Source organism: Thermobia domestica, chromosome 3 (genome assembly GCF_964235325.1).
Source record: "Thermobia domestica chromosome 3, izTheDome1.hap1.1, whole genome shotgun sequence".
NCBI lineage: Eukaryota > Metazoa > Arthropoda > Insecta > Zygentoma > Lepismatidae > Thermobia > Thermobia domestica.
The window spans coordinates 49,646,445-49,674,439 of NC_137456.1; the positions used below are offsets into that span (position 1 = coordinate 49,646,445).

The 27,995-nt window shown below is 36.3% G+C and overlaps 1 protein-coding gene across 4 annotated transcripts in view; it reads left to right on the forward strand.

Moving 5' to 3' along the window:
* The window catches only part of LOC145680382 (nardilysin-like), a 339,063-nt gene that overhangs the window by 48,797 nt on the left and 262,271 nt on the right, over nt 1-27,995 (forward strand). For all 4 annotated transcript variants that reach the window (XM_081750817.1, XM_081750819.1, XM_081750820.1 and 1 more), the window contains one exon: nt 9,278-9,366. In XM_081750817.1, coding sequence (XP_081606943.1) covers nt 9,278-9,366 — 89 coding nt within the window. The remainder of the gene's footprint in view (nt 1-9,277; nt 9,367-27,995) is intronic.

The following is a 27,995-nucleotide window of genomic DNA, read 5'->3' on the forward strand; positions in this document are numbered from 1 at the left end:
TCCGGGGGTCACTCTTTATACGTGATTAAAGGAGAAAATTTTTATATAAAGTGTGTTAAGTAATTTTTATATATATAATCGCCTAAGGGTAGAATGTCCGCACCGAATTCGTGAACAGGAGGTCGATTAGATATTATGAGAGAGGCACAGTAATTTTCAAGATATGCCTTACGCAATTTTGTAAATTTCTTGATTATAAAGTTATCTGCAAAACGTACATTACCTAGCACTATATAGTCTGTGTTCTTTATGTGAACGTATAAGTCTAATATCTGGGTTTTTCGTTGTTTCTTGTATTCTTAATATTGTAAACAAATTATAATAAAATTGCGCATTATACGTATTAAAATAATTATTTTAACAATGTACAGGTTAAATTTACGTTAAGAATTATGATTAAAAGGGAATTAACTGTAGAATAGGTTAAATATAAATCCATTAGTGAAAGTTATTCTCTCATATGTTCCATCAACATTGATCAACTATAATTATGAAATTCTTAACACTTCAATTCTATGTGTGTAATCTGGTTAAGATACATAAATTCGACAGCCTGCTTAAGGATCGTTACTTATGCATGTCGAAATAATATTTTTCATCGCATGTGACAATTCATTTCAAAAAGCTTCCCTCTCCCGGACTTTGCTTCAGTTCCTGCCACACGTCCACTGTCCTCTGAGCCTGAGCTAGGGCTAACTCATGTACCACAATGCGGCAGCTACTGGTAGTTTTTCTGAGTTCGTGAGGATGACGCACTACAGTGAACTGGGGTATGCCGAGTTGATTTCACAATCATTTTGTGCTGGTGAATGGATTTTCCTCAGTAGCATATGACCTCAGTATCTGTTACTCTGGGGCGGTCGGACCTTGGCTAATCATCTGTATTGTAAGATTCCGCATGTCTTCACATCATGCTGTAACCATATGTGTAGTACACGTGTTGGTAGTGAATAAATACAACGCCAACGACTGTAACGAAGAGTTGCCCACAATCGCCAACAGTCCACAAGACAGATCAACGAAGGTAGCCGACATTTTAGGATAAAAGACGGTAGCACACCTCGAACAGCATCAATCTCTCCAGGTTAATCAAACCGCCAAAGCCCTAAGGCGCCTGGCCATTGGAAACACCTTACCCTTTCACGACGCTTGGTTAGTTGAGAAGATACCTTTCCTAAAAGCCCTAAGACGCCTGATCATTGGGTTTCCTTTTCTCTCTCACGACGTTCGGTCACCGAGAGACACCTAATAAAAAAAAAAAAAAACCTCTCATTCCCTCTCACGACGCCTCGTCATTGAGCTCCTTCCACATTCTTACCTAAAATATTAGAGGAAACTACTTATTGTAATATATTTCTGTACTCAAGAGGATCTTTTATGTTAAAAGGCTGATGGGAAAGTCCAAACTCCCGTATACCATGTTTCGCTGTACCCTACATAAATAGAAAATTTTAGTCTATACGAAAATTCAGGAACCAACGAGTTCCTGTGCTATGATTTACTTCACCTTTTGTTTTCGCATGACAAATGTCTTTGGTTGGTCCCGCAGCGTTATGCCCGAGTTCGAATACATACAGTAGCGAAGAGTTCACGCATCATACTTTGTTAAGCACTCATCGTCACTGCCGCTAAAAACAGAGTGAAGATACTGACGGAATGGGGCCTTCGTGTTAAATAGTCCTCTTGCCACTACTTCTTAGGCCAGTTTGACCTTGTACTAACGGATGATCACGGTATGTATACGCGCAACTGTTGTTTGGCTTGTGGAAATATTACAAGAGTTACGATTCAACCTTGTATATGGAATATAAAATATATTCATATCAAGAAATGTTGATAATGAAGAGGAGAAAAGTACCAATAAAGTCTCGATTGATGGATAAATTTATTGGGGTAATGTTACAAAGCCTAGAGTTGCCACACTGTATCTTTCTAAATGGTAGTCCGGAGGCAAAATTTAGAGGAGTCAAATCGATACATTTTTCGTACCAACTTACTAAAGATGAATGACCATGAAGGCAAATATACGGAATTTTTCCAACAAAAATTATCGGAATACTCACAAAGGAATAATTAAAAATGAATATTTATGGCGAGAAAGGTGGGCGTTGAGCATCAAGATAAAGACCCACTGTTGGTTTCTTTATAAAGAAAAGAATAATTCTAAATGTGTACGTAATATACCTTTGATACACGGTCATAAGCCTGAACAGAAAATAAAATAATTTTTCAGATGAGTCAAGTTAACCTTCGAAATATGTCGTTACAAGACCTTGAAATCCACAGCATGTTATGAAATATGGGTAAAAGATACCTTCCTCATTTCGGCCAGACATACAGTACATCCACAATACCAAATGAAAGATAGTTCTTGAGGGCAAAAATGTATCACAAACTGGAAACGATCAAGAAGTGACTTAAGTTCTTATGACCGTGCAGTAAAGATATATGAATGTATGTAGAAAGTGCTGGAGAAGTCTAACGTTGGCAGCCCTGCACATAACAAATCCAATCAGGATCTCCATAACAAACTACTGATGAACTTAGTTCCATCAAAGGGCCATCAGAAGCATAAGTAATAATAATAGTTATCCCTCTAATAAATTGGAAAAACTTCCTTCCATTTGAGTATTAATTGCGTAAATACTACACTATACTCTCGTCTATGACTCTAGAATAAACATTCACTTCTCGTTCGTAACTCTTGATACTGCATAGGTAATTGTCGTCCTCTACTTCTTAAGGAGAAGTATACTAAATTTGAACCACTTCCAGTTCTGGTAGTGTGTTCGGGATAGTCATAGGCAGGAGATGCTGAATCGTTTGCAAAAGAAACGCTTCTCGCTGTTGTTTTCGTTCTTTGGCGATAAACGTTAAAACCAGAAATGACTAATTTGTACTACTTTTGGTGTGAATAGAGAGCTAACTGAGATATGTAACATATTCTTAGGACGCTGAATCGATTAAAAAAAAAAAATCTCAGTATCTCTTACAGTTTTTGCTTTGATACCTGTCGACAAACGGACGGACAAAGCCGTTCTATAAGACTTCCAAGACTATGCATGGTGTAGTTTGGAAGTCTAAAAATAACAAAAAATAATCTGTTAGTTTAATTCTGATATGGCTATAACCGATACCAATAAGAGACATTCAATCATAGGGAAGCTCTGAGCTCTCGTGTGACGGTAGAGTCATAGGGCAACCATTTCTATATCTTCTAAATAGGTTATGGTAAATACCTGAAATCACACAAGCCATAATTCTATGCTTAAGGAAGACTAATTTCCTACTGTAAACGAACTTCATTGAGAACCTTGTAAGCAGGCAGCTTTTTCTCCCTATACGAGTGAAAGAAGTGTTTCCAGCTAATAGGTTAAAAGAAAAAAGAAAACCATAAAACTCCAACAGCAGCATTGACATACAAATTATTAAGATATTATTATGTCATTGACGAAACAAATTTTCCATGCAGAGTAAATTCGCCTGTCTGTTTTGGCACTCAGGTGTGTATGCTATGGAATTGCACAAATTAGTGTACTTATGACAACTTCAAATCTGAACAGAATCCCAATACGCATGTAAATATTTTCTCTTTGCTGAATAAAAGACCAAGGTATCCAGACTTCTTGTTGGCAACCAAGAAAATTCCTCTTTTCTAGCTGTTCTTGTGACTTCCTTCGATTTTAAAACGCCAATATGTCAGATTAGTTTTAAAACATTAATGTAATATTTAATGTATGTAACAAGCACGCTTCATTTTTACTAAGCATAAGATATCAATCTGAGGGCAGTAGCAGGTCAAAACAGAATGAAGAGTTACATTAATAATTAGGGGAAAAAAAAAACTACAATTATACGCAGCACAAGAGTTGAGTATGTCGCAGAAACTTATTTTTGAATATTGAATATTGAGATATACAATAGATTCTATCTTTTCTTATAGAATAAACTAAGTTTAAAATTTGCTGTATCTTTGTTTAAATATGCAAGTTCTCTTCTGTATAGTATAATTAACACATACTTACAGTATATGTACACAAGACTTAATAGACTTTGGTTCTATATTCGATGCATACTTAACACAACAGATGCTTCGAGTAAGGCTAGTTTTAGACGGAAGCATTTTTCGCAGCAAAAATCGTATCGATATTCTACCGTGTAAAGTAGCAAATGCTATAGCATTTCCCATGCCATGGCATATCTTGTCGGTAGAACCTGCTCTGTTTCGTAACGTTTTCCCCAGCATTTCTGGTCCGATTGCAGCGCCGTGGTGTGTTAAAAGGAAGAGAAAGGTTTTGTGCCAAATACTCATGCTCTTTGTTTTGTGTGGGAAATTGAATTGTAGTAGAGAAAAATGAGTTGGAGTAGGGTGCTATTATTATGCTGATTGAAAAATATGAGGAGCATCCTTGTTTGTACAAAGTTAAAAGTCCTTTGTATCATAATAAGCATATGCGACAAAGGGTTTTAGAAGAGATAGTGACTGAAATCTCTTTTTTTAGTTTCGGAGCCATAATTGCGCTCTTCTCCAGTGATGTTTGCTACGTCACGACAAGATGCTTATCAAAATGCTACCATGTAAAAGCATCATATACTTCTGATACCATAGAATATTATACGAGATTTTTGGCAGCTCATCTGCTACGAGAAATGCTTCCGTTTAAAACTAGCGTAAAAGTTATTTTCTGATGCCAGTAATTTCGATGTACTCTTCTTAATCTGTGCAGCTATTGACTACTATCGAAACTCAAAACCTCTTAGGGAAAAATATCAATGTATGCTTACGTCTTTGCTAACTGTTTTGCTACTGTTATATCATTTGAAGCGAGCGTAGCTAACTTTACTGTTTGACTCAATCGGCATTCCTGTCTGTCCGTATGTCTGTTCCACGATAACTTTCGTAAAACTTATCCGATTTTAATGAAGCTTTGCATGTTCTTTCTTTAAGCTTACAAAAATAACTATTGTCTAGAGTGGAACTGATCAATAAAAGAGGAGGTAAAATGGAGTAAAGTCTATCCCTATGCTGTAAGTGAACATATATATGCAAGACAATTTTCCAATATAAATAAGCAAAAATAATACATTTATTACAAAACACACTATAGTTTCTTTTAGTCACCCAAGGTCATCCCATCTTCCCAACGTGGGATTAAAATCTGCCAAGAATGAGAGGCTGAATTTACTCCCACTCCATGAATTTCAATATGTCGCAGGATAATTTCCTTAAAAGCTGTTGAATTTTGGTATAATATGACGTATATTTTCTTTGAAGCTTCCCAGTCGTTCCCTCTGCAATCATTGAGAAATGAAGTGGTGGATTAATTCCTCCTCCGAATTTTTTTTAAAAAGAGTTTCACCATAACTTTGGTAAAACTCATTTAGCAGTATGTATATTTTGTTTGAATGTTTTCTTAATCCTTAGTAATTGGGATTAAAATTAGTTAAGATTGAGCGGAACATTTTGCCACCTAATGAAGGATAGATTACTACTACCCCACCCCACCATGTTATTGGTAAAAATATATTTTTTCATGCAATATGGCGCATTCTTTTTGAGGTTTCACAGTTATTCCCACTACTTGGACTAATCAGTTGAGAATGAGATGGTAAAGTTGTCTTCCCCGTCCCTTTTTTAAAAAAATATGTTCTATGATAACTTTCGTGAAAATTATTCGATTTTGACAATATGCTTTACGTGTTTATTTGGGTTTTCACATAATCCCCACTGCTTGGAAATCAGGTAACTATGAGGACTCGCTTATCTTCCTCCCCCGATTAAAAAATCTATGGTTACTTTCATAAAAAAAAAATATCATTGGTCGGTTGTGGCCTTTTTTTAAAAAAAAAAATTAATCGTGAATTTCTTTACGTTGAAAGTGGTCAGTAATGAGGGAGTGTATTCTTTTCGATTTATATCACATATTTACAGTGAAAACTTATTAAAATCACTCTGATTTTTGTAGAACATAGTGTGTGTTTTGTTGGAGATTAGAGACTTACACCTCTACTTTAGGATTAAAGTTCGTGATAGTAGAGAAAGGACTGCTCGCTTCAACAGTGCATAGCGTAACTAATATAAGACATACGTTAATATATATATAGTTAATAATGGATAAGAGGAAATTAATTTAGCAAAATATATGTTGTGTAGTCGTTTTTTGATTAACAATTACGAACGATAAAAGAAAGCGTTTGCAATATAGTGGCAACCAAAAGGACAGCTTGTATTAGAAGGTATTTAAAAAAGTTCTTGATATTTTTGACTGTCAGGAGCAGACACACAGCTCGTGCTACTCAGTGTAGGTCTTGAAGTGGTCTCCATCAACATTCACCACACTTTCTTAAGGTTCCTGGAGCTTGCCCTGTGATTAAAATCGAGGTCTCGGACACAAAGTTCATAAGTACGTACCCCAAATTTGACTCAATGTCGAATGAAGTCCCAGGGGGGTGGTTGTCCAGGTAATGGAACATGTGGTAGTATGATGGCGATAGTTCTGGCGAGTATCGTGGATGGCAGTCTCTCTCAGCAAGTCACTGAATGATATCCCTGATCGTCCATACTATGTGTGGTCTCACTTTGTCATTAACCAACGCTGGCTTCTGCTGCTGCAGTGCATATTGGGTCGTTGCAACTGCTGCGAGTACAGGTCTGCAGTGATGGTGCGGCCTGATGGTAGAAGCTTGCAATGCACTAGTTGGTGACTAGTCCACCAAACACAGAGCATGATCTTAAGAGGGTGCTAACGTGGTCTTGTGATGCAAAGCGCAGGGTCATGAGGTAACAACCAATATCTGGTACGCTTGGAAGTGTCATACTGGACTCACTTCTTTTCACTCAAGAGCTTTCGATTAAATATAAGTATGCCGAGTCATGGATGACAAATAGACCGTCACTTGTTTCTTGTTGGCTACCGACAAGGAGCGGGATACCCACGTCTTCAACTTGTACACCTTCCCTATGCGGTGCAGGCGAAGTATGAATGCTTCCTCGTAATCCTTGTAATCCTGAAAGTGTTCGGCAAGTTCACTACACATTTGCTTGTTGTCCTATTGTTGCCTTCAGGGTCGTCAACCCACACCATCCAATATTTCGAGGTTCATCACAACGATTCAGACCTCCCGACCTGAACTTTTGATACGAATACCTGACGGTGCATGCTCTTACCGCACCCTCTTGAGATGTCTGACGTATTCGATGACTTGATGTATCTACTTTTAGATCCACCTTAGTCATACAGCAAGGAACCGCGAAGCAACGACGTCGATACCTCCATTTCTCTTCGATACTGGACGAGCTGTGATTGCTGTGTATGTACTACGTGCCAGCATTGGCACAGATCAATAGTCACACTAATCCTTATAGATTTCCCGGCACGTAAATTACTTTGTTTCATCTCTGTGAGCGCTTCCGGCTTTATCCAGTGGACATTCAAAACGGCAAGAACTTTTTGATCAACTTGTATTTCGGTGATAGCCTAACCAACTATAGTCTAAAGAACATGGTCAAATTTATAAATGAATGAAAAATACAGTTTCGTTAAAAAAAAAAAAAAAAAAAGCGTTCTTCAAAGGAACTAGAAATATAACAAAACTCGGTAATGCTGGGTTAAAGAAACACCTTTCTCCTCGTATCAGACACACACAACAATGGTTTCCTACATTGGGCCACATTGGCATTTTATGTGCTCACGTTTTAACTGATGTCAATGATTTGTATTGCCTTAATTTGATTCTTTCACTAATGTTTGGTATGCTGTTTGTTTCCACTCACTTTATAAAACTATTCTTTTAAAATCACAAACGTTACAAATAAATAAAATAATTTTGCGAACCTCGATTATTTTTATTTACATTTATCATAATATTTCGCCTACGTTTGCTTTTATTGGCTGCTTCGGAGGATTTTACCGTATGAAGATGATCGAGTAAGAATTTACACGCTTCATGCGTGGAGTTTTCTATTTGTGAAGGTGTCTTAGCAACTTTACTTTTTCAGTAGCATGCTTAGAGGTACTCAAATGTCTAGATAGTCGTGAAATTACGAGAACTTTATCCTTTGAGTTTTTTTTTTTTTTAATCCTCGTAGTCTGTGTTTCAGTCATACCGATATAAATTTGTTTACAATTGCACATTAATAAATATGTACCAGAAGCAGTAAGATTGTCCACATAGTAGCTTTTGTATCGTGTTAAGTTACTTTTTAATTCCATCAAAGATTTAAGACGAAATCCATTTTCCGTTATTATCTTCATTTCTAATCAACCTGTATTATATTTTTTATACATTTTTAACGCGTGTGATTTCCATTTTTCTAAAATAGATTTTGAATATGCATTGAGTAGACCTAAATTGTAGATTTGTTTTAATTGTTTTTCCAAATTTTCGTCTAAACATATTAATCTATAAGCTCTGACGAAATATATATATATATATATATATATATATATATATATATATATATATATAATCCATGCATTCGCTTTGATGTTACAAATTTGTAAAATAATATAACATGCTTTGGTAAAGGATATAGATAAGAATGCGAAGTGCATTTTATTCTCCTTGTAGGCCAAACTTTCGTATTGTCATTCTGTGAAGAATACTTAATACTGGGACGTAAACTAAAAATCGAGCCCTTGATAAGTTTTGGACTCATTTCAATAAACAGGGCTAGATCCTGGAAACAACCCTAACTTAATTCATTCAATTCAGACAGTTAATATTTTGTACTCAAGCCAGCCTTGAATTGTTTACATAGATTTTTACACAAGTTTAAATATTTACAACAATTTCGGGGTTTTTAAATTTGGTATACTACAATATAAATTGCAAGAAGTGGCTAAAAGGTATGGTGTTAATGTAACGCATAAATCGTCGATGAAATTACAAAGTGACTTCTCAATATACGAAAGTTATGTTATGTGAACAATATTTATTTCTACTGGTACATGTTTAATGAAATATTAGCATAAATATAAATAAAAATACGCAAGCTCCATAAAATTGTATTTTCTTTATTACACACAATTTGTGTAAATGTTGTGAAAACATTAGCTTACCATTAGGGTTACAATTGTTTCGTGATTCTTTTGTTGTGTACCTTACCTATGTAATAATAGCAGTATAAGCAAGAGTGAAATTGAAATAAGTCATAATTTATTGAAAATAAATATGTGTAAATATTTTCTTTTTATCACGATGTTGCAGCATGATCATATTTCATTACAAAAATTCTAACAATACTTAATATTGTAAATATTATTTTGTTTTCCAGCTAAAACTGCAGAATCAGCTTCAGATTCCGATAAGAGTGCAGACAGTAAAGAGCCCCAGCCCCAAGGAAAAGGTGGAAAAGAAAAAATGGTAACTATTAAATGTTAAACGATAATAGAGAGATATTTTAATTCGACTACCTGAATTTACAAAAACGAACGATTATAAATTGATCAAAATTCCGGTATTGTACAAGGCGACTAGTTGAAACGTGCTCTATTTGACACGATATGCAATATTAATTGTATATGTTCATTACAATAGAAACCTTAATAATTGTTAGTCGGATTTATCAAACTTCTTTTCTCTTTAAGGCTTCTGAGTGAAAGCTTTTTCTCGGAATTGAAATCTGTCAATGGTAGACAGAAAAGTCATCTAGGTATTCTTATATTCATAATACTGTGCGCATATGTTCTACAATTTCTTTTTTAATAAAATAAAAAAAAATAATAATATTTTCGCTAAATATATGTATTTCCTTTCAGGCTTAAAGATTTAATTTCTATAACTTGGGATTGAAAACAAAAAATCCACGACTACTTTCGTAAGTTTCTAAAATTTTCATGAAACATGACTTTTCAAAGTATCTGTAATTTCATTAATTAGAATAACGTGGTAAATGATTATGCATCTCAAAGCAGGGAACCCTCTCACATTGGCATTATCAACTTGATATGCATTAGCAAGATCAATTCTTTTTAACATTCCAACATGCTCCATGATTCTTAGAAACAATTAAAAGTATTTATTCTCCAAGAACTAACTTCATCTCCCATCACTTTGTCGACGTCACTAATAGATTCCCGAGCACTGGCTCATGCTTTTCAAGTTTCAGCCACCCATTTTCCTCCAGATCTCCTTGTACCAGGAATTCTTTCTCAATGGAAATGTCTTAAATGCTTTTTTAATTTTCCCCTATTAATCATTCCCATTACGCTGACTCACTTTGAATCTCTCTTTGTTGTACCTTAACACGAAAGTTCTAACACACAGCTCGCGTCTTCTTCGCATCAACTGTTACGCCAGTACATTTTTTCAGGTATCTCTTCAACATGTACAGCGGAATTCGACATGTAAATAGGCGCATTTTATGATACATTCCGAGATAGATGAATACATATGTAATATCTTTTTCTTCAAAGCAACTACTACACCCTTTCCGACAGCCTTACAAAATTATGATATTTTGAGGAGACAACTTTGTAAAGTTCACGGATTTATCTTTTCATATTTTTGAATTCCAATTTGGATGAGCTACGTGGCGATGCTCATTTTGTAGTAGTTTCACTTGTGTTTGTCTTATTTCTATAATGTATTTCGCTTAATCCACAATATCCACATCTTATAGGAATACTGTCAGCGTATTTATGTAAGTCCGCTGTACCGCATGAGAGCTGTACCGCACAAAGTTGTTAAATGTTTCGAAATATATATGTAACTACATAATTTGTTTAATATAAGCTATATAGCAATAGTTCTTTATAAACTATGAAATCCAGACTCAACATATAGAGTATCACCATAAATACTAATACCACATAAAATTCCTACTTGAAATAATTATTGAGAGTACAAGTAAACCAGAATACAATCTCAGCCCAATAGCAGCATACTTTCAATTTTTAATATTTGTCTAATAGTAATAAGAATCTTCTCTTATTCGTCGACTTCCTGTAACAAAACATTTGGTTTCTCGTATCATCTTAACAGTTCATTTTCCAACAACCTGGCGATAAACTCAAGTGCATTAAACATACTAACGGAAGACGCTATAGCATGGATATACCAATTTAGGAACTCCCCGCTACATTGTCATTATCAGTTACATATTATGAGATCATATCGTCTCTACATCCCAACAGATCGTAGGAAGAAAAATACAAAATGAAGACCCGGGTAATGAAAATCAAAGATAATCTGCAGTGTTAAGGACATATGTTCTTTTAAAAGTACTATTAATTACACTTTTACGGAGTAATGCAAAATACGTGTTACAACTCTTGAACAACAAGTAAAAGCAAGGAAAAAACATGTAAAAAATATTGAAAGCGGCACGGTTTACGAGTGACAGGCGTCCGAAAATCGCCGCATACCATGTTTAAAGTAAAAGAACGCAAGAAGGAATAAAGATAGCAATATAGGCTAAATTACCTGATGAACACAACGGTGTAGCAACTGAAGCCTAGTTTAAAGTAACCAAAGGGGCACTCAAAGATAGTGGGGAATCTTCCATGGAAAATATGGAAAATTGATGACTATGTTCCGCATAATGTTTAGATAGGAATGCTGCCAGTAAAACACTGACGATGAATGCTCACATGTCCCTTACTGCTGGCACACCGTCACAGACTCGAAAAATAAAATAACAGCGCAAAGCATGATATTTCACACGAGTCACATTGTGATACGAAAAATTAAAGCAACACAATTTGTTGCGTGTCCCACTAGTGCTCAGACATCATTCCAAATAGAAAAACAAAACAAACCAGTAAAAAAAACGTGTTCTAAAAAGGAACAGGTACAGATTTCAAGTCGACCGTTAATCGTTCTCTATGTTCTTCGTGACGCAGCTTGGTGTTTTGTCTGGCTTGTATGCAGGTGGAATTACACCAAGAAGTACTGTACATAAAGTACATAGTCCAGTGTTCTGTCTCGTTTTGCAACTGCCTGGACACGTGTTTGGCATTACGTGAGTTCTAATCAAAGTAATGGTGATCTGGCACTCAAACGTAAAATTCCCTGAGTCGTTTGTCTGTTCTCGAACCGAACAATGGGGGAATACTCTATTCACGAGCTTATTCATTTTTTGTAATTTGGTGAAGCCATATATAACAGAACACAGAAGAGCAAGTTAAGTACTGTGACCGATAGGTATCGTTTACATCTGGTACAGGATTAACTTCTTCTCGGGCTGTCAAATATGTGTAATCGATAGCACCCACGCTCAGATCCCTGGAGATGGTAAATCTATGTGATCCCTGCGATGAAGAAATGATAAATCTGCGTGTTTTGGTTTCGTTTCACTGGGTTTTAATACTTTTTAGGCTGTAAGCCCCATAATCAGATGTTTTATTCTTGGGCGAGCAGCGTCTGCTGGTCTATCGGACAATGTGTGAAGTGCACATAACATACACGCGCATGGCCCCGAGTAAAAGACCAAGTGTGCATAAAATATATGCAAGATTGAAAATGAATAGCAATCGTTTTACATAACAATCCGAAAAAGAAGCTTTAAGATACCTCTTTGTGAGAATGTTTATTGAAATAACTCAAACAGTATATGCGTGATTTAATGATTATTACGAAAAAATGTCATGGATAGTAAAACGGTTTACCTGAGATAAATCGAATATATTCGTTGTCACTTATATGTAACAGAAACAATACATTCGAATATATGACTTGCAGATACTAAATGATCGCTCCTCGTAGTATTTTCCCTTGGAAAATATATGCCACACTGTAATTAAATATTTATAGACGTGCACATTGATACTTTATCAATTTCGCGGTATGAGTTGGGGAGTAGAGAAGGGGTGTCGTAGTAGAAATGTTCCATGAGTGATCCTCCTGATATGAATAGCAAAGATCTTGTGAGACTTGCCATAGATTACGAATCGGTCATTATTAATATCTCACATGAGAATAACTTATACGCATACAGTTATTGTTTCTATACGATGTTCCCAAGTAATGTACAGTATAATACTTTCAAAACGTTTATCTTAATCTGTTAAGTGTAATATAAAGTTCACTATAGCATAATATAACAGTCCAACAAGGGCGATTCCGACGTGATCGAGTTCATAGAAAGTGATGGACTTGCATCTTCTCGCATATAGTAGTGCATCTTCTTAAGAGTTATGACAAATACCAGAGCTGTTTGTTCTGTTAGCGTGGGATAATTTATACGCTTGCCAGTAGTTTTAATGATATGTTCGTATGTCCTGTCTATGTACTTTATGTATGTTAAATATGCATTACTCTGGCAGCAATAACTTTGATTCTTTGGCAGCAAGAAATGTTCGATGGACACTGCAACTTCTAATGTTAGAAAGGATATTATACTCCCACAGAAAACGGAAAGTGTAGCAAACTCATTTTGAGACATGTCAGCAAATCACTCAATGCTTGTATATTTACAAGATGCAAGATAGTTCAGAGAAACAAAATGTTGCTTGGTAACGATGGTAATACCTTCGGCACTTAGTTTATTAACAGTGAGGCTATTGACGTTTCCAGCACATAGAGAAGAAAGGCATAATTATTAAACACAAACAATATCGCTAGGGAAGTACATTCAGAGAAGTGAATACAAGATTGTCATTTATTTATTTATTTATTTATTCCCTCCAATAGAGAAATCTCTCCAATTATAGGAGGTGTACACAATTGATTACATTATTATATTAATAATAAGTAAAACAGAAATTTATAAATGAAAATAATAAAAATATTAAGCTAGCCATAAGCAAATACAGTACATAACTTTGTATGTGGACATTCCATAGATCTATGCTTACATCTCATGAACTATAAGCTCATATTCTAATTCTGTATAGTCATACATACATAATACATATAATGTATTATGTATGTAATGATTTAACGTCGAATTGCCTTCAAAGAAACAATCGAAGAATAAACAGCATGCATTAAAATATCGCCCTTGAATGTCATCCTCTTTACGAGACATGGGCGCTTATGCTTTAAGACAACACCTGCTATCACAGTGCATTCCTGTGAGAAGTTGATTCGATCATTATAGGCACAAGGAAGTTTTTGAACATGCTTCGGGTGGTGTGAATAATGTTTGCTGCAGTTCAGCCAGGATATTAGGATTACTTTCATACATCATCTGCTTTAAGCATCCCCAGGGACAAAGATCACACGGGGACAAATCCAGTCAACAATGGGGCCAGAACCCCTTGCTTACTGCGCACTCTTCTGTAAACAATTGATGTCGTCGATTCGTCCGAAATGTGGTATGTGACTTTATTTTGGATTGGATTGGATTTTGAGTTTCGCATCTCTTTCAGTTGAGAAGCTATATGAAATGTGGGCCTACAGCTTAACGTAGGATCTGAATATGAGCTCCCTCCGGGAATCGAACGGTGGTCTTCCACTCCAAAGGCGCGTATGCTAACCGCTTAGCCATGAGGGAGCTCTGGCTCCACCTTGGAAATAAAAGTGTAGTTTCTTGATGTTAGTTCGTTGTAAATTTGTTATAAGAAGCCACAATAAACTTCACAATTCACCAGAAAGAATTGAGCCTGGATTTCTCTCAGCGAAAGTACGTACACTAACTATATTGCCACGAAGGAGTTCGTAGGATTTAAAACAAATCATGATTACTCCTCACTTTCTTGTTCTCTCTCTCTCTCTCTCTCTCTGTCTCTGTCTCTCTCTCTCTCTCTCTCTCTGTCTCTGTCTCTCTCTCTCTCTCTCTCTCTCTCTCTCTCTCTCTCTCTCTATATATATATATATATATATATATATATATTATATTGACAACCCGCTCAAGTCGTGCCTAGAAATGGGGATGCAAAAGTTGAATTGAGCAGATCACCTTCCACTCACCATCTAGAATGAGTGGGCAAGTTACTGTTTTCTATGCGAGAGGTTTTGCATAAAGCACATTTCTGTTGGGGATTAAATTGAAATGACAACTCAAATTCAATTATTGACTAACAGTTATATTTCTTATTTGAAAGTGTGTTGCTTGTGTAAATGTCGTGGATAATCGGATATTTAGAAACTTTGCCAGAAGAGCAGTGCATACCAAGCATTGAGCATTTGAACTCTGAATTTGAAGTCACACATACCTTGATCGATGTCTTCGGTTGATGATCCCTGATGATGCTCTCCGGGGAGATGTCGATATCGCCAAGTTGATATCGAAGCTGACAGACGTCTCTGGTCAATAAATGGTCCACATTGGAGATGGCGTCTCAATCCAATGCTCTGGTATAACTAACGTTAACTGTTAGTTGTCTGAAGATCGGATTACCAATGTTGTGATTGACTTTGTACTTTCTAATCACATTCGAAACTTAGCAACGATTAACTTCTCCTTCCAATAACTCAGAACTTCTCCCTCGAAAGGCTCCGAACTACTCCATCCAAAGGCTCAGCACTTCTCCATCCTAGAGACCTCCTGTCCCCTGGTTTTGTTTCAGTGTTGACTCCCGGAATTCGGTGGCGTTGTCTGACGTCAGGCACGTGTGTCCTCCTTTCTTTCGGAAAAACAAAGTCCTTTCTCATTTCGAGAACAAAAACTGCAACACTCGGCATGCTCTGATTTCCCGATTCTAGGCAATTTCTACATATCCGTGAATGTGTCTCGTGTTCACAAACATGTTACAAATGCAACTCGTAATTTTACAGAATGTTATAGCCGACGCATTTCATGAATTTCTTTCCTGCATTCGCAGGCTACCAATTATGTGTTATTGTTTATTTTCATTTGCTGACGGCAAAATAATATAATTTTACAAACTTGCATTGACCTGAATTATGACTGTTATTTTCCTTCACCAAACAATTTTAATATTTTTACAAAAAGCCAATATCCTCAAAAATAAATAAAATTAATCATTAAATTATGAATTTTGTTAATTAAAATACTGGCTCTGCCACAATATATATAATAAATAAAATGACACATTCATATTACTATTTTTACTGTATATACTCCACAATGAATATTTCTCATATATACTTGTGTAATGCAAACACAATAATTAATTTAACAGAAGCGCTATCTCCAAATCTTAAAAATATTTTAAAAAATAAATAAATAAAATAAATGCAAAATAAAATTGTAACCGCTTTCCAGACCTGCTCCCCTGTTGTCTCACCAATGAGTATTTTTAGATGATCTGAACTTACCTGGTTAAGACATCAAAGAACATTTTCAAAAAGGGATTACATAACTTTTTCCGGATCACTCTCCGGTCTCAATAGTGATATGAGCATTAAGTACCGAGAGGTTCGGATGTTCCGTCTCGAAATCCTCACGGACGTTCGGATGGTCACTCAGACCACAGCGCACACAAATATCATTCATACATGTAACAAAAACATTAAATAAAATGGCACTATGCTTATTTATTAAAACATTATTAAAAAGTGTAGGTGTAAAAACAATCACAGTACTAAACACTGGCACTTGATTATTTACACAAACAAAATTGCACTTCACTTTTCAATAGATAATAGCAATTTGAATCATGTATATCAATGAATAAAAGATTATTATAATTGGGGTTTCACTAGAAATACTTTTCTCACACCACTAATGCACGTGAGGGATTAGCACTGTAGGGGTAACACTGGAGTAATCCCACGAAGTAGTTTTGTAGCTGCTTCAAGAATCCGTAGATGTTGACGTTGGTCTCCAGCAAATAAACGCACAGGCCCAAAATAGAATTAGAATATTAGAGGACCCGTACTACTTACATGAACAGGATTTGCGAACCCGGGACTTCGCTAGTTGGAGGCTAGCCGTTATGCAAATTCTTTGCCGGCTAATTATTGTATGGCCTTTTACATAATGCTATGTCGAATCCAACGAACGTGTTGGTTGCCTGAAGACATAGAGCAAACCCCTCGAGTTAAGACGCTCGAGGTGCGAGCTGAATTGACCGACTGGTCAAAGTTGGCAGTTCATTTTAAAATGCAGTCAGGTTAAATCACCTGTATGGAAATGCAAATTGAATGTTAAAAAAAATTGGCGTTAATTCTCAGTTCACTGGCCACGATGCACGAAACACTGAGAATTTTGTTATGGGAACGTTTAGATAAAAACGCAAAACGATATAGTTGACGACGCTGTGGCGGGGTTGCAGCTGGTCTGCTAGTATTTCCATAAATGATTGAAAAATGCACTTAATTCAGTTCCAAATAACTATATGATGTAGCCTTAACTTATTAATAAGTAAGGTACACTGAGAATTGAAGAAAGAAAAATGCATTGATCATATATATAGAGTTCAGAAAATGAACGTGTTCTTTGTCGCTCACTAAAATATTCTCACCACAAAACGACGTTTCAAATATATATATATATATGAGTGGACGATGAAAAACTCCTTTGTTCTATTGCGTGGGAAGGAAACAGTTCCCACCGAAGAAAGAAATTATTTGCGTCGTAGAAATAAAGCATAAATCAAAGAATGATTTCTGTCTCGACGAAATATACAGAGCGTCCACAAAAAAATACTTCTATAACCTGATGACGGTTATAGAATTGGCCTCCGACGAGCGACAACCTGTCAAGTGCACACGAAGGGCAGGTTGATAACTCCTGGCCGTTTAATAAGATTAGAATGAAGTTAGGTTTTTCACCAAAAATTACTATCAGTTAGTTGGCAGCACTGCGATTGGGTGTGAGAATTATGTTCATAAACGTTTAGTGGTTTTTCACGTAAGGGCTATTTAAAAATAGTTTAACTTGTTGATCACTCACTACAACAAAGTACTGAAGTCCTGACCCAGATGTTCCATTAGTGATAAAATCCTTTTAAATGTCTGCTGTAGTTGTATTTTCTTATCTTCCGGTTCTTCATATGTAGAAGTCCCTGTTGTCTTCCTATGTTAAATGTCCTTCGTTGTTCTGCAACATTAAGTTGATGAGGAGGGAAGGGGAGAAGTTTTTTAATACACTCGTGTGTGAAACGAGATATTGTTTAAACACCTGTGTGATAACTTACTATTTTTTTATTTTTTTTTTTTTTTTTTGCGCAGAAAGCTTTCATAGGGCTTTTTTATATTCTTTCTTACTTCTTTAAAGTACTTTTCGTAAATTGTTTTAAGTGTTCCGATTCGATCTCTGTAATGTATTATATGAAATAAATATTTACACACAATCACTATTCATAAAAATATTGACTTCAAGAATTATCAAACATTTCAATAAAAGTTAGTAAATTCTCGTCTATATCTTAATGCGTATATAATATCTATGTCGTATACGTATAATAATATCTTAATACGTATATATATATATATATATATATATATATATATATATATATATATATATATATATATATATACATATATAATGTAAAGATACTGCAATTATTGTAGGGTTACCTGCAAAAGATTCATTAATAAAACGTTGAAAACTATACAGTGTAGATCCAAGTTTTTCGTAGGTCTAAATCAAGGAAGTTGACTCGCTTAGTCCAAACATTCCTGAAAACAAACGGTCATTACGTCATGAGTTGACCAAAACCATAGATGGAAAAATATTTATTCCACATACACACATTATATACTATCGACCCCTGCGATGCAAAACGTAGAAAGACGCCTGCAACCATAGGCGCTTAGAAAAAATGTTTCTATACCTAACTGAAATACAAACACTAATATTCAGTATCATACACATGTTCCCTGGAACATAACTACATATCGACATTCGGTCTTCCACCTAGGAAAGAGGTGTGTAAACACACACTGTGGTAGCATCGCAAAAATGTTTGAAGACAATACATGAGATCTAGTTAAAGAAAAACATGGGATGCAAACACACAAATATAGTAAACAACATGACAACTTTCTGGTAAAGACTGAAACGTCAAAACTGAATTCCCTACAAAACAGTCATGATAAACCTCTTTAGGCATCTTCGCTACAAAAAAACATTGAAAACATTCTTATTAGGACAATAAAATTCAGTCATGGAGCATGTGGGATAACTAACAGAAAGGGACTTCCATAAAAAGTTATGGCTTCATGCTGCTGGAAAGAAACAGAATAAGTTTATTTTTACGGAATTTATCTCAGTATTCAAATAATTTCTGGACATACTATAACTAAAAATATAACTTTCATAAAATTAGTATGAATGAACATTACAACATATTAGCATACAAGTATTCATAATATAATTACGATTTATAAACACTAAAATGTTCACTCGAATATTACTAGACAACAGTTTTTCTGAAAATATTTAACCTAAGGATTCACACACTTAGTTACGGATTACTGCAAAAGAAGTAGAAAAATCTGTATTAAAATTTCATATTTACGCATGAGATTATATGTTAAATTTCAATCACAAATGTAGAAATTTTCCTTATCTTATGCATCTCAATATATCTTCCGAAAAACTTCTAAAAAGAAAATTAAACATTAATTGCAAGTCACCTGTAATAACATATTTAAAATTTTAGAAAGTGGGAGAGCGGGGCCGCGGTGGCTCAGTGGTAGAGCGTTCACCTCTGGTGCTTGTGGTTCCGGGTTCGATCCCAGCCCCCGCCAAGTGAACTTTGTGGTGGACAAACACCGTGTGCGTGGGTTTTCTCGGGGTTCTCCCGTTTCCTCCCACTTTCTTCATTCCACCATTTCATTCATTTCTCACAATCACCGTCTCCTTTAGCCTAACCGGCATAACCGTGGGACGTAAAACTTAAAGATTTCATTTTCATTTCAAAGTGGGAGAGTGTTCGAAAAAGAATTTTAAAATTTAAAACACTTGATGAAAGATTTATTATAGAGCCAAAATGTCTTGAGCTACACCACGAGCTCAAACCGCTTTTATACAATTTGTGATTCCCCTACGCATGTAATGCGTGTTAATGTTTACAAAAATGTTAAAATCTAACATTTGAAATTAAATAAACATTAAGTTTAAAGTAAATTATTAGTAAGGTTTGCAACACTGGTACTCAGCTGGATGTATAAGGTACGAAACTGAAACAAAACAAATAGGAGAAAAAAAGATCAATCAGTTGTATTGTCCGCTATTCGTAGTCGTAAACACAGATGGTCAGAAATTCCAGTTGTTGCCTTACCGAAACGAAAAGAAAAAACATGATACCTGCTCTTCGCTGAACAGTTAAAAGTCTGGAAGCAAAAGAAAAATTAAAAGAAATGCGTAGTTCTTTTTTGGTGGTAGCTGAAAATAAGACAAAATTTACTTGTTTTGTTCCTGTTGCAACTTAATTTTGAAAAATAAAGTACGTCGCTTTCCTGAAAGAAAAATGTGTATCAATATAGAAAGTCTGTTACTTTTTTCTTTTTCTGTGGTTAATATTCCTGTTTTGATAGTTATGGTTATTTTGCCTATTACTAGAATGATTATCTGTACGTACATGTCTATTCTTAGGTTTGTCACGCAAGTTGCGATTTCTGTATTATTTGTGATAGTTCTGATTACGTGATCGTGATTTACGATTCCTTTTATTTCTGTTATTTTTTCGTGTGTGGTCTTAGTTCTGATTCCTTTTAAGTTTCGTGTTGTTTACAATCTCATCTGGATATCTTTGCTTATTGCAATAGCTATAACCTCGTTTATGTCTTTTCTCTCTGTGGTTTGTGGTAGTACGTTCACTTCTGTCGTATATAACCTTCACTTCGTAATTTTCACTACTACTGCTACTAGTGGTGTCATTGGATTCTGAATAAGCAGAATCATTAACATGTTTATTACGAGGTTGATTCAGAATGCCTAAAATATGAAATGAAATCTTTTGAGTTTTACGTCCCACGGTTATGCCGGTTAGGCTAAAGGAGGCGGTGATGATGAGTAATGAATGAAATGGTGGAATGAAGAAAGTGGGAGAAAACGGGAGAACCCCGAGGAAACCCACGCACATGGTGTTCGTCCACCACAAAGTTCACTTGGCGGGGGCTGGGATCGAACCCGGGATCCCAAGCACCAGAGGTGAACGCTCTACCACTGAGCCACCGCGGCCCGATTCAGAATGCCTATCTTTGATTGGGATTCAGATTCCTGTGTTTCATTTTCGCTAGGAGTATCTGTCTCTAATTCAGCTTCAGATTCCGGTGTTTTGTTTACACTAGGAATTTCCGTCTTTAATTGGGGTTCAAATTCCTGTCTTTCATTTTCAATAGAAATATGTCTGTAATTGGGGTTCAGGTTCCGATGTTCTATTTTCAACACTTTCTATTTCTTGGTTGTTTTCACGGAACACGTCCGGTAAAGCGTCTAACTTCAGACCTGATTCACTTTTTAACAAGATTTTCTTTATAATGAATACGAAATTTTCTATTTTCATTTATCATGGCATCTACTTTTTCAAGGATTAGATTTAGCTTCCGATTAAATAAAGCTAGTTCTGCTTGTGTGTATGGCATCTTGAACAAAATAGGATAAACTATCGCTAAAACATATGATTAGGATCACCTGACCGAAAAATACTTTTTTTTTTTTTTTAAATTGCTGGTTCTAAGCTGGAAAAGAAATGGTATATTAAAGTATTAGTCCTATGAATATTCTAGTACCAACGGTATCGATTTGGATTTCTGTAATGTTAACTGTTCGAGTGCCAACAGTCTCGATTCGTGTCGCTGTTTCTGGGCGCCATTTATTCTGTAAGTATATTCAATATCTGTTCGAGCACCAACGGTCTCCACTCGTCGCTAGTTCGGGTGCCATTTAAGGCTGTTGCTACTTCTTTGTCAAGTCGAGTTTTCCCCTATCTAATAACATTGGAACTTTTTTCGAATTTTTCTCAGTAAGCAATGAACAAATCCCTACAAAAATTTGCATGGAGTCAGGTCAATAATAAAGGATTCCTTATATGAGCTTATAATTTTACTAAAAGCGTCAATTAAGTTATTCATTCCCCCCCTTTTTTTTCATGTGAAGATTTGCAACAGTGCGATCTCTCTTTCTTCCTGTTTGTGTTAGCAGCGTGCGAGAAATTCGGGCTAGCCATTTAATAAAAAGTGGTTTTAAAACTCTGTCCATAACGCATCTGCGGAATGAATGTTTCTAGCCCTGTCGCCTTTTTCGAGGACAGATTTATGGCACTCAGGAAGAGTGGGCATTACAATCTATGTAATGAAATTTTCGTCGGGAGGGGTCCACTAATTTTTTCACGTACTGTACACACCAGAGTTGGCGTGGGTCAATGAAAACTTTACCCACGACCCACCACCCACCGTGACCCACGACCCACTGACCCACCACCCACTCTGACCCACGACCCACCACCCACGGTGACCCACTCTGACCCACCAAAATCCATCGTCATCAACTCTGAACACGATCCACGGCCTCTTCTAAGCTGACTAAAGAGTTTACACTTGTAATAAAACAAAACTGAAATTGTCACTAATCGGAGTTTGAATTTCTAGTCAATCGCTCAAGCACCACTCTGTTACAATAACAGTGGATCTGACCTTTATGATATAAAATGGTAAAGTGTTTGTCAGTGAGGAAATTGAAACAGTTCGAGGTGGGGGGAAATTAGTGTGTGTCTAAAATATACTTGTACTAAGAGAGTATTCTTTCAAGTGTTAATTTCTGAACGCATTCCACAAGAAACTTCTATTCGCAGGAAAATACCCCTGTACAATATGGAAAAGATTATGGTTTCTCAGATCACAGTATTTTTCTCACAAAAGACTTGAAAAATCAGTTTTTCATAGGGTATAAAGGTGCTCGGGTACCCTCTATGAGAGCATCTCCATAAAGTATGCTCATAATTGTAATTTGTGTAATCACTAAAACACCACGTTAAATTTAAGTTACTAATATGCATAATTGCAATTATGAATATTTATTCAAAGTAGTTTACCTAAAGCAAAGAAGAGACTTACTAAAAATTAGGTACAAAGTTGAATAACACAAATAAGCCATTAGTAATACAAGTATACATTTTCCGTAACTCGTAATTTTCCACCTTAAAACAAATCTGAAATCGGATTTATTTCCTGTTGGTAACTTTTGGCGGTAAATCATCCGCAGTGGAATGATGTCCATCCTTCAGCCAAGAAATAACTAGCTCGTCTACTTTGAGCTTGTCTAGCGGTGGGCCATTAACATTGGTGAGCAACAAGTTAGACAATGTTTGAGCACTTAGTATATTTCTAATATTAGTCATCTGTAAATTCATAAGGGGAAATTCCCGTTCGCACTCTGTCGTGGAAATTGATAATATTTCTACCCGATTTCTTCAACTTCTCATCGACAATCTACTTGTTAGACTTAAGTCTGATAACGATTTTTCTTGGTCAGGTTTGAAATACTCAGCAGGAAGTATCATCTCTCTATCACCATACAACATCTTTTCCATATCGACCATGTCAGTTGGCAATGTCGACCCATGTAGAACAAAAACTTCATCTATTACGCCTTTGATAGGGAATCTTGTGAATAAATTATCAATTAAAGCCTGATAAACTGATGATTTCTTATTTGTTTATAAATTTAATTTTTGTAATTACACATGAAGGTTTGATACCATTACCAAGTTGCCTCCCCCGTCTAGAAAGCGAAAGGGAACGAGGTTCCTGGAAAGTGTTCAGAGTTGAATGGGAATTTAATTTCCCTCCTTCTTCAACTTCAATTACCACACTGCTGTTTGCCATGTGCCAAATTACGGTGAATTTCAATTAAATTATCATAGTATAATTATTTCCTTGTTGAATTATCAAAACTTTTCAGTGAAGAAAAGGATGACATTTCAAAGTTCCAAATCAAAGTAAGTAGACCAACGTAAAGGGAGAAAAAGTGTAAAATTTTCCATACAATTATGCGTACAATCCAAACTTCAAATTTCCGTGTAATTAAGCTTACAGTACAAATTTTATGCCTATTTTTCTCACAACTTTATGGGTTGATTGCCCTGTGCTGTAAGCGCTCCATATAATAAACATAAGCTTCAGCAATTATTATAGCAGAAAGCAATGGATATATGAAGCCAAGCACTGTATTTTTTGTTTCTAATTTTGTTCTTAAATAACATCGATCGTTTTCGATCATTTTTACAAACCAATTCACTACCAATTTTCCATATATAGAAAGTGCCCCCCCCCCACATAAAGGAGAATTTAAAAAAAATGCTAGGACACACACTGTTTATTTTCAATAAACAGTTAATACACTGAATTTCATCTCCGTAAGTTTAACGGCTTGCGAGATACTCATTTTTTTTTTTTCGTAAAAATTCGGATCCTCACTACCTCCTTAGGATATTATGCATTATAATAAAAGCAATATAACATCCCAATTTGGATTAAGGCCTAACTATATACCAAAAGTAATTTCATTTGATTTTGCAATTTGACCGTGATGATCAGGCGCACACAGTTACATTCATTTTTTTTATATAATAATTTATATATTACAGTGATTCAAAAATGTATTTTTTCCAGTAGTTAGCTCTAAAAAGTCACAGGTCTCGAAAGCCAAGTAGTAATGTAAGTCCTATTGCTATTATTACTATTAAAAATATCAATATCCAAAAGTGCCTGAAGTTCTTTTTTACTTGGTTAGATATACTCACCTCAGGTAAGTAGACAGAAACAAGTGGAAAAGAAAGGGAAATGAAGGTCTTGAAAGTAAAACGGAGACAAATTTACCAGTCCTCAGAAGATACTGTCTACAATGCAGTGAGCAGAGAGGGTCGGTGGGTCACAGTGGATCACGGTGGGTGGTGGGTCACAGTGGATCATGGTGGGTCGCAGTGGGTCACAGTGGGTGGTGGGTCGCAGTGGTCATGGTGAGTGGTAGGTCGCAGTGGGTCACGGTGGATGGGTCACATGCTGTTGACCCACGACCCACTGGCCCACCCAGAAAACTTGACCCACTGACCCACTCCATCTCTGGTACACACCTGTTCAATAAAAGCTGGGAACTCGTTCAGAAACTAAGTCCGAAAAAGTGAGCCTAGATCCGTCACAATTCCCGCAGATCTATACACAGGGAATTGCATTTTCCCCCCGTTCTTTATATAGACCCTAGCTGCAAACCGTACTGTCATCCGAGCGATGTGAAAATGTAAAAACAAAATCAAACTACTTATATCTGAGATTAATATTGATTGCACACTTCATTCACAGTTCCAATATGCAAAAACGATCAATATCTTAAGTAGAAATTACTGAAAAAGACCGAAAATGACTATTTAAAACTTCAAGTGTCAACCTGCGCTTGGAGCGATACAATCATCAATATTATAACGCATTTCCTTCTAAGTGCTTCCGTAGACAAGCGGGTTTAGTAATGCTGATTGAAATTTCTGAAGCGAAGGGCGACGGTTCGAGACTCCGTGCGGAGAGTTCGTTTTTATTTCTTCCTTTTAAAAAAAAAAATATATATATGGGAACATTGTTATAAATATAAATTTCTAATTTGAAGTGCTTGGAAAAACAATGAGACGAACTGTCACTTTTCAAATATCTGTTACATTTACTAGCCCGTCATTTTCAGAATTTATGTATGAAAACGTTAACATAGACATAAAAAATGTAAATTATTCATGTTCCTGAGATTGTGTCACACAACTCTGTAACACTTTTTTTCGTGAAAAATGCTGAACTACGAAAACATGACCAGGGTGTCTATCGGTCACGAAAGTCACGAAATCAGAAAACTGTAATGAAAGTCACGAAATTTAGCTTTTGGGTCACGATTTTTTAAACTGTACAAATGTAAGTACAGATTGGAAAATTTTGGTCTCTAAGACCTCAAAACTCACCAAACGGCTTTAAACGTTACCAAATCGCAAGCAAAGTACGTTTCTATCGCATGGATGAAAATTCGACCTAATTCGCACCCAAATTCGCTCTTGAAAATGTTAGGAAATTTTATGATTTGGTAAAGAAAAAGTCACGAAATTTTTGGAATTTTTAGTAGATACCCTGATGATGTATGCCTTGTCGCAGCAGACTAGTTTCTCCACTTAAGCCTACGAGTAACGAAATCACCTACAGCCAAACAGCTGCAATGGATTCATTCGTCATTGCTCATTGTGGTCAGAATGTTCGCGAGCAGCTTACTGCTCTTGTTGAATACGATGGTATGAGTGTGAGACAAGCTAGCGAACGTCTTGGTGTTCCCTGTTCTACAGCATTTACTTGGTGGAAGAAATACTCAGAAACAGGTAACGTGTCTAGAAAACCTGGCACTGGCCTTCAAAGGGTTTCAACTCCACAAGATCGGGCCGTAGTTGATGTAAGCCGTCGCAATCCTTTCATGTCATCCGGGCAGTTATTGATAGCGTCTCATTTTCCTGGCTCCTTAACCACCGCTCGGCGACGCCTTAAAGATGCAGGGCTTCACGTATATCGAGCCGCGTGTAAGGAGCAATTGACGGATAATCATAAAGTTGATCGACTAGCATTTGCAGAGGCAAATATTGGTTGTAACTGGGATCATGCAATCTTCACAGACTAAAAGATATTCTCTTCAGCAAATGATGGTCCTCGATTTGTATATAGACCCACAGGAGAACGTTACGATCCACAGTACATGCACAGAACGCATCGAATGGGGCATGTTACTGTTCACTGCTGGGGATGGCTGTGTAAGGATACAGTTGGTGAATTACACCGTATAGAAGGCCTATTGAATAGCCAGAAGTATCTGGATATTGTGCAGTTTGGCTTGCTCCCCGCTGCGAGAAATTTATTTGAAGACGGAAGTTCAACAAGATCACAGCTCAATACATGATTCCCATCTAGTTCAAGCCTGGTTTCAAGAGGAACCCAATGTTGAGCTAGTCGACTGGATTCCAAGAGGATCTGACTTGAACCCAATGGAAAATCTATGGGCGGAAGTTACAAGAATTCTACACGAAAATTGGCCTGATCCCTCACCAAGGACAGCTGACGCACTTTGGGAGCTAGTTTCTAACGCGTGGGAAGAAATAGCACAGGGACATCAATATGTCGCTAGCTTGGGTAACTCATTACCAAGAAGATGTCATCGAAGCTAACGGCGATTATATGAGATATTAATACCTGAATAAAGATTTGTCTTCATACCCAGTTAACCTTCGAGCTCTTTCAAGAGCTCACTAAGTTTTTTTTTTTTTCATTTTTCCTTTAATATTGCTGTCATTGGGACGTTTGCGTTTCGTCGGAGTGTGCAATATATATTTATTTCTGCTGCTTTGTTTACCCTACGCAGATAGTCCAGTGGTTAGCACGTGTGCCTTTGGATGTAACGGGGTACCGGGTTCTATTCCTGTTGGGAGAGGTTTGTGTTTTTACCTATCTGTGATAATTGTGTTCGTGCCCCTGTTGTTAAAGAGGTACTGCTAAAACTATAAAACCGAGTAAAGCAATTACAAATAAAAAAAAAATCAGTTACTGAGGAACGTTCGGTAGGTCAGTTTTGTTTTAATATCTAATGCGTAGCGCGTACGTTGTTGGGTCTTATAGTCGCGGGTTCAATTCCCGTTAAGGGTCCAATAAAATTTTATTTGAACTAGAATTTATTTGCATGAATCACCCGTCTTCTTTAGCCTAAAGGACTTAAACGTTGAGAAAAGTATGTGGTAAAAATGAAATAAATAATAGAGTAATAATGCTATTAATCTGTATCTATCTTCAAAGGATATAAATGAAAAAGACGTCGTCTATCAGAACAAAAAATGGCTTAACCGTTTGAAATGATTTTTATTAGTTAACACTTTCACCTACCTCTGACTCATGAGCACCCGAAGGGGGCAGGGTGGGCCGCCCTCTGAGTCACGAAATGTACACAAACAGAAATACCAAACTTAATATATAGCAACCAAAAAGATAGCCCCTCCTAGAACATTTTAGGGTGCCATGCGCTAACTGGTTTGTTGTCACGCCATTTTTATTTAAGATGCGTATCCTAACAGAGGAGAGGAGTTAAAATTTATGCCAAAAATAGAATATCTCACATTTGTGAGATGAAACTTGACAACCGTGCCGTTAACGTCGCCAATATCTAGTGGCCCACTTGCCGCGAAAGATCG